The 13,824-nt window shown below is 41.4% G+C and overlaps 1 protein-coding gene across 1 annotated transcript in view; it reads left to right on the forward strand.

The window, feature by feature from the left end:
- Nucleotides 1-12,960, forward strand: part of LOC114667483 (gonadotropin-releasing hormone II receptor-like) — a 29,214-nt gene extending 16,254 nt beyond the window's left edge. The window contains 7 exon segments of the mRNA XM_028822789.2: nucleotides 10,794-10,841; nucleotides 10,843-10,999; nucleotides 12,454-12,491; nucleotides 12,493-12,615; nucleotides 12,617-12,721; nucleotides 12,723-12,788; nucleotides 12,790-12,960. Of these exon segments, the coding sequence (XP_028678622.2) occupies nucleotides 10,794-10,841; nucleotides 10,843-10,999; nucleotides 12,454-12,491; nucleotides 12,493-12,615; nucleotides 12,617-12,721; nucleotides 12,723-12,788; nucleotides 12,790-12,960 (708 nt within the window).
- The last annotated feature ends 864 nt before the right edge of the window (nucleotides 12,961-13,824 follow it).

Consider the following 13,824-nt stretch of genomic DNA (forward strand, 5'->3'; position numbering starts at 1 on the left):
TTAATAATGTTTTTAATACTGACTATTATGGTCTTATAAATGAGTGCAAAAATTTATTAGTCGGCAGAAGTTTCAACAGATTGTAATGAGTCTGCACAGATCGTTATTATAACTCAGAAGCAATACCGGAGGACATTCTCGGATCACTGAGACTAACATTAACTCTTTCCCCTGGAGGGAGATGGCACAAGCGGCATAAGGATAGGAAGAAGAAGGGGGGTAAACAAGTATGTTCGCTAGCTAGACTAAAGAGCTGCTCTGTAGTGAAACCCCTCTCCCTAGTGCTTTTCTTGCGAACACTAGATCACTCGCTACAAAGAATGGATGAGCTCCAACTGTAATATTGCCATACATTAAACTACAAAGGGACTGCTGCTCTACTGATTTTTTCTGGAGACATGACTTGAAGTTCCAGCATACTGGGCATTTGCAGTTGAGCTAGCAGGGTCAGACACTTCCTGTGCCGATAGAATGTCCCACTCCATTAAAAAAACAAGAGGGAGGACTCAGTGTTTTACATTAGAATTATGCTTAGTGCACTAATTCAATCATAATTCAACAAGTTATGATCTCCGGATAGGGAATATCTAATGTCAACCATTTTACTTGCCCAGGAGAACACACTGGTTGTTATTGGCATGGCAGTATATATTACCACCAACAAGCAAATTTTAAGGTAGCACTCGAGCAATTATATGATGTCATTAGTAAACAACAGACAACGCACATCCTGGATGGGAATTTTTATCATCGGCCTGGGATTTTAATCATGTGAAACTTAAGTAATGTCTTTCCCAGATTTTGCGCAACATGTAAATTTGCGAAAAGCTAGAGGGGAAAACATATTAGATCATGTTTATTACAAACATAGAAAGATTCATATAAGGGTTATAGACCATGCCCTCCCACCTTGGACAGTCTGACCATCTCTCTTTGTTTTCTTGTCCCTGCAATACAAAGCATTTGTTATCAGTGTTAAACGAAGCAGTATGTTAAAGTTTGGCCTGAGGTTGCCATCTCCCGGACTGCTTCCAACACCAGGGTGCAAGGCAGGAAACAAACCCCGGGCAGGGTGTCAGCCCAACACAGGGCGCACACACACACACTAGAGACAATTTAGAATCGTCAGTGCACCTAATCTGCATGTCTTTAGGAGGAAACTGGAGTACCCAGAGGAAACCCACGCAGACACGGGGAGAACATGCAAACTCCACGCAGGGAGGACCCGGGATGTGAACCCAGGTCTCCTAACTTTGAGGCAGCAGCACTACCCACTGCGCCACTGTGCCACCCCTTTTGAACACACAGATTGGAATATATTTTTCTATCAGACAGATTTATATATAGTATATACTTCATCCACATTGTCCTATATTAATTACAGTGTGGACAATGTCACTGTTAACAAAAGAATCAGAAACTGTGGATGCATAATGAAGTCAAACAGCTGCTTCAAGGTGAGGGACATAGCCTTTAAATCAGGAGACACCCCAGCCTATAGAGCTGCCAGCAGTAATGATAAGAGAGAAATCAGCTCTGTAAAACTTAAGTACAAACAGCAGATTGAGGAGGACTTTTGACAATAACTCCACCCAACAGCGGATGTGGCAAAGAATCCGATTAATCATGGATTACAAAAAGAGGAATGACATACAAAATACGCCCAGTCAACAACAATGTCAACCTAGCAGAGGAACGTAACACCTTTTTTTACTCAGTTTAACAAAGATAATTACGAGTTTTCTGTCAGCTTCTAACTCACAGCCTCGTTTCCTACACATACACAAGTATAGGGGGCACTCAACAACATCAACATAAGGAAAGCAGAAGGTCCTGATGGTGTGCAAGGATGTATGCTCCAGTGCCTGCGCTGACCAACTAATGGAGGTATTTACACACATAGTCAACTCCTAGTCTCTCTCCTTATGTCAAATCTTCGCACATACTTGAAATAATGACTATCGTGGGGGGCCTGAGTTCCTAAAAAACCTATGATATCGTCTCTCAATTTCTTATCAGACCAGTCACTTTCACCCCTTGTCATCGCAAAGTGTTTATGAATGACGTGCTAATCACATCTCATCAAAGCCTTTGTTAAAGCTGATGCAGACCAACACCAGTTTGGCCATCCGGGCAAACAGATCTGACTGAGGATGCCATCTGTGTGCCTCTGCTTGCTGCCATCTTGCAATTGGAAAAAGCCCAACACCTACTTTAGAATGTTTTTCATTGACTACAGTTCGGCATTTAACACCATTGTAACTAGCCAGCTGATCAAACAAACTCCAAGCAATAGGATTAACTCCCATCCATGTGCAACTGGTGACAGGATTCTCTCACCAATTGCCCTCAGTCTGTCAGATTGGACAAACACACATTCACCACCCTGACTCCGGAGCCACTGGTGTGCTATAATGCTGTGTACTAAGCCCTCTCCTCTATGCATTTTTCACTCTTGATTGTCAACCCACCAACGAATCAAGCATTATAGTTAAATTTGCTGACAATGACATTGTCATTGGGCTTATATCAAACAACGATGAAGCTGCATACAAGGAGGAGATTCAGAACCTGACAGTGTGGTGTGACACCAGTAACTTGGTCTTAAACACCAAAAAGTGCAAAGAAGTCATTGTGGACTACTCAGACCACTCATAGTCCAGTAACTATCAAAGCAGAGGAGAGAGTCATCAGCTTTCCGGGAGTCACCATCACCTTTCCTGGGCTAACAACACCTCAGTGGCAGTAGTAAAAGCACAACAACACCTCTACTTTCTGAAAATGATAAAGAGAGATAACCTTCCCCAGAAACTTTTGGTCAACATTTACAGAAGCACCACATAGAGGATTTTGACATACTACATGACAGCCTGGTACAAAAGCCTCACCAAAGCTGCCAAATAAGCCCAGCAACGGGTCATAAAAACAACACAGGACATTGTAGGCACTGAACTGCCATTACTTGAACATCTAAACAAGGATGTGCTGTGTGAGAAGGGCTAAAAACATCATGAAGGACATCGCTTATCCTGGACATCACTTGTTTAAGTTCCTCCCAACAGGCAGGTGCTTCAGATCAATTTGTACACACACCAATAGACTAAAAATATTTTTTCCCAAATGCCGTACACTTGTTGAACTCTATTATCTCCTCAGTCTGAGATTATAACAATAAGTTGTGTTGGTAATGTGTAATGCACTGTTTACTAATATGTGCAGTAATGATTTATGCTGCTGTAAACCTATTCGGTAATAATCCTTCTTGGTTACTTGAATACTTAACACTGCATATGGCATCTTGCTAATTTTTTAATATATTTTGCATGATTGTTCTGTTTTTAGGTTTTATTTTGTATTTGTTTATTATATTGTTATATGTTTGAACTATTGAACTATTGTATGACTCAGGTGCCGCTGTGAGTGGCAGCTTTCCCAGCAGCTCCGTGTATCACTTTATATTTCTACCTTTTTCTCTATTTTTCTGATCACTCTACCACTTTCTTTTATGTGGACTCGTTTCCTGGACACTTTTTACTACTTGGAAATGGATTTTTACACGCCGAGACTCGTCTATTCAGGTAGTCAACTTCTAGCGCTGAGAACAAAGGCCCATGCCGGTGTGGTTCCCTATTTACCTGACGAGGTAAGAAGGCGGTATCATGGCAGCAGAGCCGGTGGTAAGCTAAAGGCTAAGCGGCTAGCAAGGAAGTGGCGATACAAGCTTTCGGTGCCTTCTGTGATCCAGGGAAATGTGAACTCACTACCAAATAAGATCGACGAACTGAAAAAATGTCAGGACCTACAGAGGATGCAATTTGTTGTGTTTTTGTGAAACGTGGCTAACGACTAGCATCCCAGATGCTAACATGGAGCTACCTGGGTTTAGCACAGTTAGAGCGGACAGAGACACAAATACCTGTGGGAAGCGGAAAGGAGAAGGTCTCGCTCTCTATGTGAATACAAGGCGATGAAACCTGGACATGTAAACGTCAAAATCTCCACACAGCAGCCTAGGTAAGCAGAGAGCTGAGGAGACTTCGTGGGTCCAGATGGAGTATTGCCATGACTGCTGAATGCCTGTGCGTTGGAGCTGGGGAGTCCTCTACCGCGTATCTTCAACCTGAGCCTGGAACAGGGGAGAGTCCCGAAGCTTTGGAAAACATCTTGCATAACCCCAGTCCAAAAGGTATCACGTCCTAGTGAGCTGAATGACTTCAGGCCTGTCGCCCTGATGTCATATGTGATGAAGACCATGGAGCGGCTGCTGTTTCACCACTGAGGCCACAGGTCCACCACGCCCTTGACCCTCTGCAGTTCGCATACCAGGAGAAGGTGGGAGCGGAGGATGCCATCATCTATATGCTACACCGATCCCTTTCCCACTTGGACAGAGGCAGTGGTGCAGTAAGAATTATGTTTCTGGACTTCCCTAGCACCTTCAACACCATCCAGCCTCTGCTTCTCAGGGACAAGCTGACAGAGATGGGAGCAGATTCATACCTGGTGGCATGGATCGTGGACTGTCTTACAGACAGACCTCAGTATGTGCGTCTTGGGAACTGCAGGTCTGACATTGTGGTCAGCAGCACAGGAGCACCATAGGGGACTGTACTTTCTCCGATCCTGTTCAGCCTATATACATCGGACTTCCAATACAACTCGGAGTCCTGCCACGTGCAAAAGTTCGCTGATGACACTGCTGTCGTGGACAAACTGGTGAGGAAGGCAGGCTCTATTGTAGGCACTGAGCTGGACAGTTTGACATCTGTGGCAGAGCGACGGGCTGAGCAGGCTCCTGTCAATCATGGAGAATCCACTGCATACACTGAACAGTATCATCTCCAGACAGAGGAGCAGCTTCAGCGACAGACTGCTGTCACTGTCCTGCTCCACTGACAGACTGAGGAGATCGTTCCTCCCCCACACTATGCGACTCTTCAATTCCACCCGAGGGGAGTAAATGTTAACATTATACAAAGTTTATTGTCTGTTATACCTGCATTTTATCACTCTTTAATTTAATATTGTTTTTTATCAATATAATGCCAGAGTATGTGATCTATCTATCTATCTATCTATCTATCTATCTATCTATCTATCTATCTATCTATCTATCTATCTATCTATCTATCTATCTATCTATCTATCTATCTATCTATCTATCTATCTATCTATCTATCTATCTATCTATCTATCTATCTATTTGCCTTTTGGATTTTAATTGCACCTTTGGGTTGTTATAAAATAATTTTTTTATGTTATACCATGACAATAAAGTGTTTGATTAATTGAAAAAAGAAAGAATGAAAGAGGGGCAGGGGAGAGACACTGCAGATTATCTTAATGTAAAACCTTTGATTAAAACCCTGCTTGTATTTACTTGTGTTTACTGTTTGCATGCTCCATCCAGTGTCCAGGGGAGCTTCTCCAATTTATTAGCACAATCTAAACATTTGCTTTCAGGTCAGTTGTCAAGCGTTATATGTGTTCGATGGATCCTCATCTTATTTATTACTTCTGCCTGTGGTCTGGTCAGCTTGCTGAAAGTCCATGCTTTAAAAAAAGGACAGAGATTATTAGTAAATGAAGAGTATGAGACAAGCCAGTAGGTGTACCGAATTAACTGAGTAGAACAGAACGGCTGCAGAAACAAATGCATATTAAAGGAATAAGTTACAATAAAATAGATACTGTAGATAATTTTTACTGGGACCAGTTCAGTGTTCACAAAGAATCACAAAGCCAGTGACTAAATTTAATGAGGCTTGCTGCTTCTTATGCCAAATTTAGGAGAACACATATTTAGTTTAGTCTGAAGAAGACATTATGCCAATTATAGGCTAATGAGAGAGTGAGCAAGATTATTGGTCATTCAGCTATTTTTGGCTCTACTAAGTGGAGTCATCTGCTCCATTATCAGCATAGTGCAAGTGATTCAATGGCACAGATGAGACGTCAGCCCATACTAGCAGGAGCGATAAAAGCATGAGCGGAAGAGTGATGCTGCTGGTAGCAGCCTGCATTACAGGGGCGAACAACCTTAATAGCGGGGGGTGGGGGGGAGGTTTCTTAGCAAGAAAGAAGGTTTTTCTAACCGTTGCCCACTATCTTCCTGCATGGCTCAGGGCAACCAATGAGTGTAAGACCAGCTTCACTTTATACTCAGTCAGGTTGGTAATACTGTCTTCCTGATTTATCATTAATATATGATAATATATGGTTTATGTACTTAACCTCCAGCACTCTTAAAAATACTTGTTTTTAATGGCATTTTATGGTTCTTTACTGGATTGTGTGGTTCCTAGTAGGACCATTGGTTGACCAAGCACCCTTTCATTCTGGAAAGGATTCTTTGTATATGAAATTGGTTCTTTGTGCTTTGAAAAACTTTCTAATATGTAACAAAATGAAATCTTTAATGTAACGGTAGGCTACCTATCAGGACGCTGACAGAATAAGAAAACCTGGTCTTAACCTGTGTTATTATAAGCACAAGTGTGACCTATTGGTATTTCACAAGTCTCTTACCATCTCTTCCTATATAGAGCCTGTTATGGATCTAAATAAATAAAGGCTCTTTCTGGAACCTACATGTGGATGGGGTCCTTTTGGGAACCAAAAATGGTTCCCCTATGGCATCGTTCTGAGGCTGAAACACTTACAGGATAACACTGAAAAAAATGAAGCCAGGGGCAAGATGGGGATGTGTGGACAGGTTTACAAAAGATTGGAGAAATAACCTTAGCTTTTGACTGAAGGTGTTCTTGCATAAGGGGCACTTGTAGTCTGGATTAGTGATGCTTTCACCTCACTGGTTCCAGCTAAATTCTGTAAAGATGATGAGAAGAAAAGGTGAAGGAGTAGACTAAGGAGGCAAGAAGCACATCTAAGCCAAATAATGAAACAGATAAATAAAATGCCCAAGTTAGTTTGAGAAAGCCTAGTCTTAAAGACCCCTTTGGCTGTCTGTGTCAGATTTCCATCCTTACTTTTATCATATTTTTGTGGCAATGCACACATGCAAGTCAAGCAGAGTTTGCTTCCTGTTTAAATGGGACATGCTAAAAATGTACATATTTTATCTTCAAGAGTGGATTAGTCTTACTGAACTGAGTTGTTAAACTCCTGCACTGTTATTTTTTCTTCTTTACAGTGGCTCCTTTATATTCAGTTCACTGATCTAAATAATTCTGTTTTAGATACTCCTTATTAGTATACGTTTGTATTTGCTTTGTTAGTCTTCACGGTTTGCTACTTTATAATCAGCCAAATAAAATGGTTACAAATACAAATTTCTAACAAGAAAATTCATAAAAATAAAATGAATGAAATTGAAATTAAATGAAATTGGTAAGGATTAATAAGTATTGTAGCAGCAGCACAAGTAGCATGTCCTACAAAAGCTAATGATACCTGATACCGATCCCAGAATCGTCTCTACTGAACAAAAACCTATTCTCGATATCTAATTAAATGAAGAGTGCAGTGAAAGACAGAAGAGAGGCCTCTGTGTAAACTCACCAAAGTGGTCACAGGGCCTAAATTTGACTGAAAGGAGAAGAAGTTTTGGAACATGTAAAAGATTAATATTTTGTGATGGACTGGCAAAGAGTGGCACCAAAAAAGTTAGGGTCCAAAACAGTTAGGAAACAGAATGCTGGAAAGCATGGAAGGTGTGTCATCCACCTCCACTTTGGCCACCCTTGCTTTCTCTTCCCTGTACTTCCATTCCCATCATTCTTTTGCCCACATATTAACTTTTTCTCCTCATCTAATGTCCATACTACTTCAGACTACTTTCCTGTACTTTCATAGATGTCCTCTCCCACTTTGTTGTACCTCTGATTGTCTCATGTCTTATTCTGCCCTTTATGTAACTCCACACATCATCTCAACATTCCTCATTTCTGCCACATCCAATTTCCGGTACAATCACATGCTTGTAGTGATTATCACTACAAGATTGACGTAAGGCTCAGGAGTCTCTGCAGCACCACCTTGCGACACCCCCGGGATCCAACTCTCAGTGTGCCATGTGGGAATTTGAGGTGCAGTAGCAAGCCAGGGGGGGCTGCAGGCCCTAGCGGTCTGGGGGAGATAATGCCCTGAGCACACACTCACCCCCAGTCCTTCCACTTCGGAGTTGTCCCAACCAGGTAAGGACACCGGGCATCCAATGTCATTGTTTTAGTATTTGTGTTCCATTGTTAGCCTTGTTGCTAGAATGTGACAGCCAGAAAAAGTACCATTTCCACTAGAAGTAAAACTTGGGGAAGCCCAGAACATAGTTTTATTAGTGACAGTTAAGTAAACAGAGATGTGACCTAATTTCTCATTCATTCCTTTTTAACTTTATAATTGTGCTGCATTATCCCCAGTAATGCAGACAAGATTTACTATAACAAGGTAGGGATTTTCTTGAGTCTAGTAGTGTGGGGAATTTCAAACGTTGTGCTTCATGCTTCATCTCTGGTGACATTATTCTGTCTAAGCTAAGGAAGCAACATACAATTCACTTGCCGTTTTTGAGGGGTGCTTGTAATTTATGAATGCTCCAAGAGACAGACCATTTTGGCCCTGCTGATGTGCATCAGTAACTCACAAGCACTGCTTTACTTTTTCTAGATGACTAGGAAAATCCTCTTTGGTGGCTCAGTGTCATGCTCTGACTTCATGTGTACACAGTTGCTCAGCAACGGGTTGATCACTGTGTGTCCGTGGATATTGATTATCAGCAGTGGAGCTGGCACCGAATATCTCGAGCCAGGCAGCCTTAACAATCCTTCAATGTTGAGTAAATTACATTTCGTTTCTTCCTTTGCAAAAGTGGAAATCATCCAGCTACGTGTGTGTATTTATCTAAAAAAAAGATGTCTGGTTTGATCCAATAAATTAATTCAGTGGAAGAGACGGGAGTGATTTAGTAGGTTGATTATATAGAGCACTCAAATGATGTGCAGATTATTTCTGTTGGCAGAAGAACATGAGCTATGAGTCCCAAATGAAATTGTCTTTTGAAAAAGTAATTTTACTCAGAATGACAGCTCTGCCTCAGTTCTTTAGCAGAACTTATTTTAGTGATGGCACCTCACAATGAATTTCTCAATAATTTGCATGATGATTAGAGCCCTGACATATGGACTGAAGAGGACATTTTTATTTTTTTCATTTACAGTATATGCCCACCTGACAGTGTGGCCATGTACTATTAAGCTGTAAAGTACATGGTTGCACCTTTGAGTCACACTGTTATCTTGATGAGTCACCAGGGATCTAGATGTCAAATCTATATCCATGAACCATCTGCCTGCATTTTTTGCAGAACTCATTTATAAGGGCCAGCATCAAGCACAAGGTAGTAACCAAACAAAGGTGGGATGCTAGTCTACAACAGGACACTTAGAAATACGCCAGTTAGGTAAGAACATGAGAAATTTGACCAATGAGAGTATTTATTCAGTCCATCAAGCTTATTTGTTTTGATAATAGCTAAACTGTTACAAACATCTTGTTCTATGCTTTTTAAAGGCTGTTGAGGTGAGATTAAATGAAAGTTGGCATGGACCTAATATGTATTTATGACAGGGATCTGCAAAGGTTGGTTCAGGAGAACAATAGGGGCTGGAGTTTTTTGTTTCAACCCATTTGCTTTTTAGAAACTGATACTTCATTTAACTTTATGGCTTCTTCGTCTTTTTATTATGGTGTGTCACATCATTCTTATATTGCAGGTTTTTTTCCTTTCCAATGATATCATCCAAATGATTTGTACCTGAAGCAGTTTAGTAATCCTTCCCTTCACCTCACTCACTTAACTTCCAATTTCTTCTAAATGTTTCATTAAAGCAGATAGTTTAAGATAAGTACACACAGGTGTAAAAGGAAACATGGTAGATGCAGAACTGCTGGTTCCTTTGTCATTTGCATCTTATTCCTTAGTCAGTCTAAACTGAGAGTAAGTGTGGGTACATGTGCAAAAAATGTCCAGTGATGGACTGGTACCCTGTTGAAAGGACTGGCATTCAGTGGGTGGAGAGGTGGCTCTGAGGCTAAGGATCTGCGCTGGTATCCTGAAGGTTGCCGGTTCAAAATCCCCGTCACTGCCAAAAGAGATCCTACTCTGCTGGGCCCTTGAGCAAGACCCTTAACCTGTAATTGCCTCCAGGGCGCATGTACAATGGCTGACCCTGCGCTCTGACCCCAAGGGGTATGCTGAAAACTAACAAATTTCTAATATGAGAATCGTATAAGACGAAATAAAGAACAAAAAAAAAAAATGTGTGAATATACCCTGAGATGGACTGGTGCTCTGCTGCAGGGCTGGCACTGAGTGTTGTTCAGGCAACAGTCAGCTCCTTGTGACCCTTGATTGAACTAATAAAAATGGATGGAAGCAATTGCTGTATTTTTATTTTTGTAAAATGCATAGTACATACCATCGGGTCCACAGAGTTAACACTATACTTCCCTTTCAACTAGACATTCAAATAATATAATCTATTCACCTACTATCTAAAGGTTCTTTACTCTGGGAGCCAATAAGAGCACACTTCAGGGTGTGTTTATAATCGGGAAGAAGGGCATGGACAGTCATGAAGTTGTTGATTTAGAATTGATAACAAAAACATAAAGCATCTGAACCATGGAAAACAAGCCAAAATGAAAACACACAATCTTCTTTGGTTCCTGGGATAAGTCAGTCAGGAGCCAAACCTGTGAAGTAGCCACTTAGAGTTCCAGAGATGCCCGCCAACACATTTCTAATGGCAGCTTTATGTACCTTTATTTTCCAGATGTTCCTCTTCCACAATGTCACCATTACTTTTCCTCAAAACTTCACCTCAGTGCACCACCCAGGGGAGCTTTGACGAGCACTGGCAGGAGACGCTATACAACATGTTCACTTTTGTGTGTCTCTTCCTGTTACCGTTGATTATCATGATATCCTGCTATACACGAATTCTCATTGAAATCACCGAGCGGATGTCCAAACGCAATTGTAAGTGGTGGTGTTGGTTGAAAAAGTTTTCCTTTTTCTTATGGTTTCATCGGTGTTCTGTGCCGTGTCCCACAGTGATTTCTTTGTGTTTGAGCAGGGGCAGCATTTCTCCTCCTTGTCTGGCTATATTATGTTATGACTATCACTGGAATCTGCAAAAAACTCTGTTCACATAGAGATCATCAAATGTGTGTGGCCCTGTTGCTTCACAACTTTAGGCACTTTGTGTTCAGTACTCAACCCTGTCTGTGAGCTGTTTACATGTCTTCCTTGTTCTGCTTTCAATGTGTTTCTCTGGATTCCACCCTCATCCAAACACACACTGGTTGGCAGCTCTAATTTGGCCCTTCGTGTCAGTGAGAGTGGATGTGTGTGAATGTACCCTGCAGAGAACTGGCACCACAGGTCTGTTGGATCAGTTGCTGCTGGGACAGCCTCCAATCAGATTAAGAAGATTTATAAAGGGTGACAAATGAATGGTATGGTCAAGTGTTTTGAGTAATTTATTCCTGCAGAAAAAACAAAACGATTCTGGCATTAAGAGTAACAACAGTTGAAAGCACAGTAAAGATTTTTTTACTGTCTATTTATCAATCAAGATAAGACAATTTCATTTGTTCAAGTAAACTAGAGTCAGGAAGCAGAAATCCAGGGTTCCTTGTAGTAGGTTGCAATGTGGGCTTGGAACGAGTGGCACTATACAGGGGACAATGGCCCATGGTGGATGGACAGACTTCACAGAAGTCAGTAAACCTGTAAAAGTACTTGGAGGGCAATAGACATGCCCAACAGTGGAGGAGAGACAAAAATGACCTGGGAGATAACATGTAGTATTCATCCAAAGAATGGGTGCCACAGATACCTGATCCTCCATATGGAGATTATGAAAGGACCACAGATTCTTAGCAGAAAGACAGAACGTCTACTGGTTGCCCGTTCTTTACCCAACATAAGGTCCTTTAAGTGAGACAGTCCAATAACTGTCTAAAGAATTGGCTCTTTAATGGCCTACAGAAGGTTCAGAAAGCATTGATTTAGACGTCAGCCGTGTCTTGATAGTCACAGGAATCTGTAAAATGACTCCAGTCTAGACCGACTAGGCACCTTTAAAGGAAGAATCAGGAGATGATTTAGGTCAGGAGTGAGTTAGCACACAGAAACAGTGGCCAGAATGTTTGACAGAAATGTAAGACTTATTAGTAGATAAGGGTTCAACACCAATGAAAAAAAGATGAGAGAGAAAGCAGAGGTATGTTTCTGTTACTTATGTTTGATTTGTGTTCTCCCTGTGTTCATTCCACTGTTTTTCAATTTATATCAGCAATGTACTATCTGTCTATGCTCTGGACTTCTTAATACTATTCTGCATGTAATTTTGCCTCCTCCGGTACCCTCTGTAGAGTAATTAAGTGTCCTTTGTCTTCTTCACCCAATTATCTCTTTTCACATTTCAGTGTCGTCAAAGGAAGTCCATCTACGCCGGTCTAACAACAAACATCCCTAAAGCACGCCTGAGGACTCTGAAGATGAGTATTGTCATTGTCACCTCTTTCATTATCTGCTGGACTCCTTACTACCTCCTGGGCCTCTGGTACTGGTTTTCCCCAGAGGGGACTTGAAGAGACTGTCTCCAATTCCTTGACTCACATCCTTTTTATTTTCGGGCTTCTAAACACTTGCTTGGACCCCATTATTTATGGACTCTTCAGCATTCACTTCCGCAAAGGGGCTAAAACGCTACTGCCATAACGTGAACAGGAGGGCCGAATCAGAAAATAACTCCACAGTGGACAGGCTCCTTCCACTGCTCAGCTTCCTCTTTCCACATGAAGCGACTGGCCATCTGCCCACGAGAGGTGCAAGGGAGCCCGACAGCCAAGAGTGAGGTGGTGAGAAATGGCAATGGCTATCTCCTTCAAGGTGGAAGAAAAAGCAATCTGAGACAGGAAAATGAACAATAAAATTTTATTAGAGAGTGAAGCCACTTAAGGATACTCTTACCAAGCTGCTAATTTGATGGCCACCTTCGAAGAAACTGGAATCTTGTTGTTCAAGAAAACCTAAAGATGCCATCAAGCCATGTAAAATACATTTAACCTGAGCAGGGTCAAGACAAGACATTCACACGTTGTCTTTGTAGCTATTTATAGTAGAAAAATATCGCTTTTGCATCCCCTCCTCCCCATCATTTAGAGCCATCTAATCATCACAAGACAATTTCGTCAGAAAATGGAACAAAGCATGAACCAATGAAGGGATGGGTGGCTGGCTTTAAAGACATTAGAACTCTGCATCTTCTGAGAACTTTAGAGGTTTGATGGTATGCTAATTAACAAGGACATCTTTATTTTATATAGCACCTTCAATAGGGACCACCATTCTAAGGTGCTTTACAAGCAGTATGATTGTTTACATGTGTTTTCTAGAGCTGGAGCACAGTCAGGTTGAATGACTTACTCAGGGTCATCCAGTGAGTTCTAGGGGTGGCTTGAACCGGCCTCAGAGATGTACCGGCGTCTAAAGTTATTTCAGCTTTGTTGGCTCTGTAGACCTGCACCTCTCACCGTCACACTGACTTCATAATATGAAACCCAAGTAGCAGAGAGTTGGGGGACACTGCAGGACTTTACGCCAGCTTTGTGAAAGCTTTGAACGTAATGATTTTGGCTTCTTAAGAGTGATAGATGTTTCTTCAAGAGACTAAGACAATAGGGACCTTCAAATCTCAATTTGATGTAATTTTGGAAAAAATATTTGTGAAGTACTGGCTTTGTTCAACTAAAAGGCCTGTTCTTATCCATTTTTTTTCTAATGTTCAAAATTCC

This window comes from Erpetoichthys calabaricus, chromosome 17 (assembly GCF_900747795.2).
Source record: "Erpetoichthys calabaricus chromosome 17, fErpCal1.3, whole genome shotgun sequence".
In the NCBI taxonomy this organism is placed as follows: domain Eukaryota; kingdom Metazoa; phylum Chordata; class Cladistia; order Polypteriformes; family Polypteridae; genus Erpetoichthys; species Erpetoichthys calabaricus.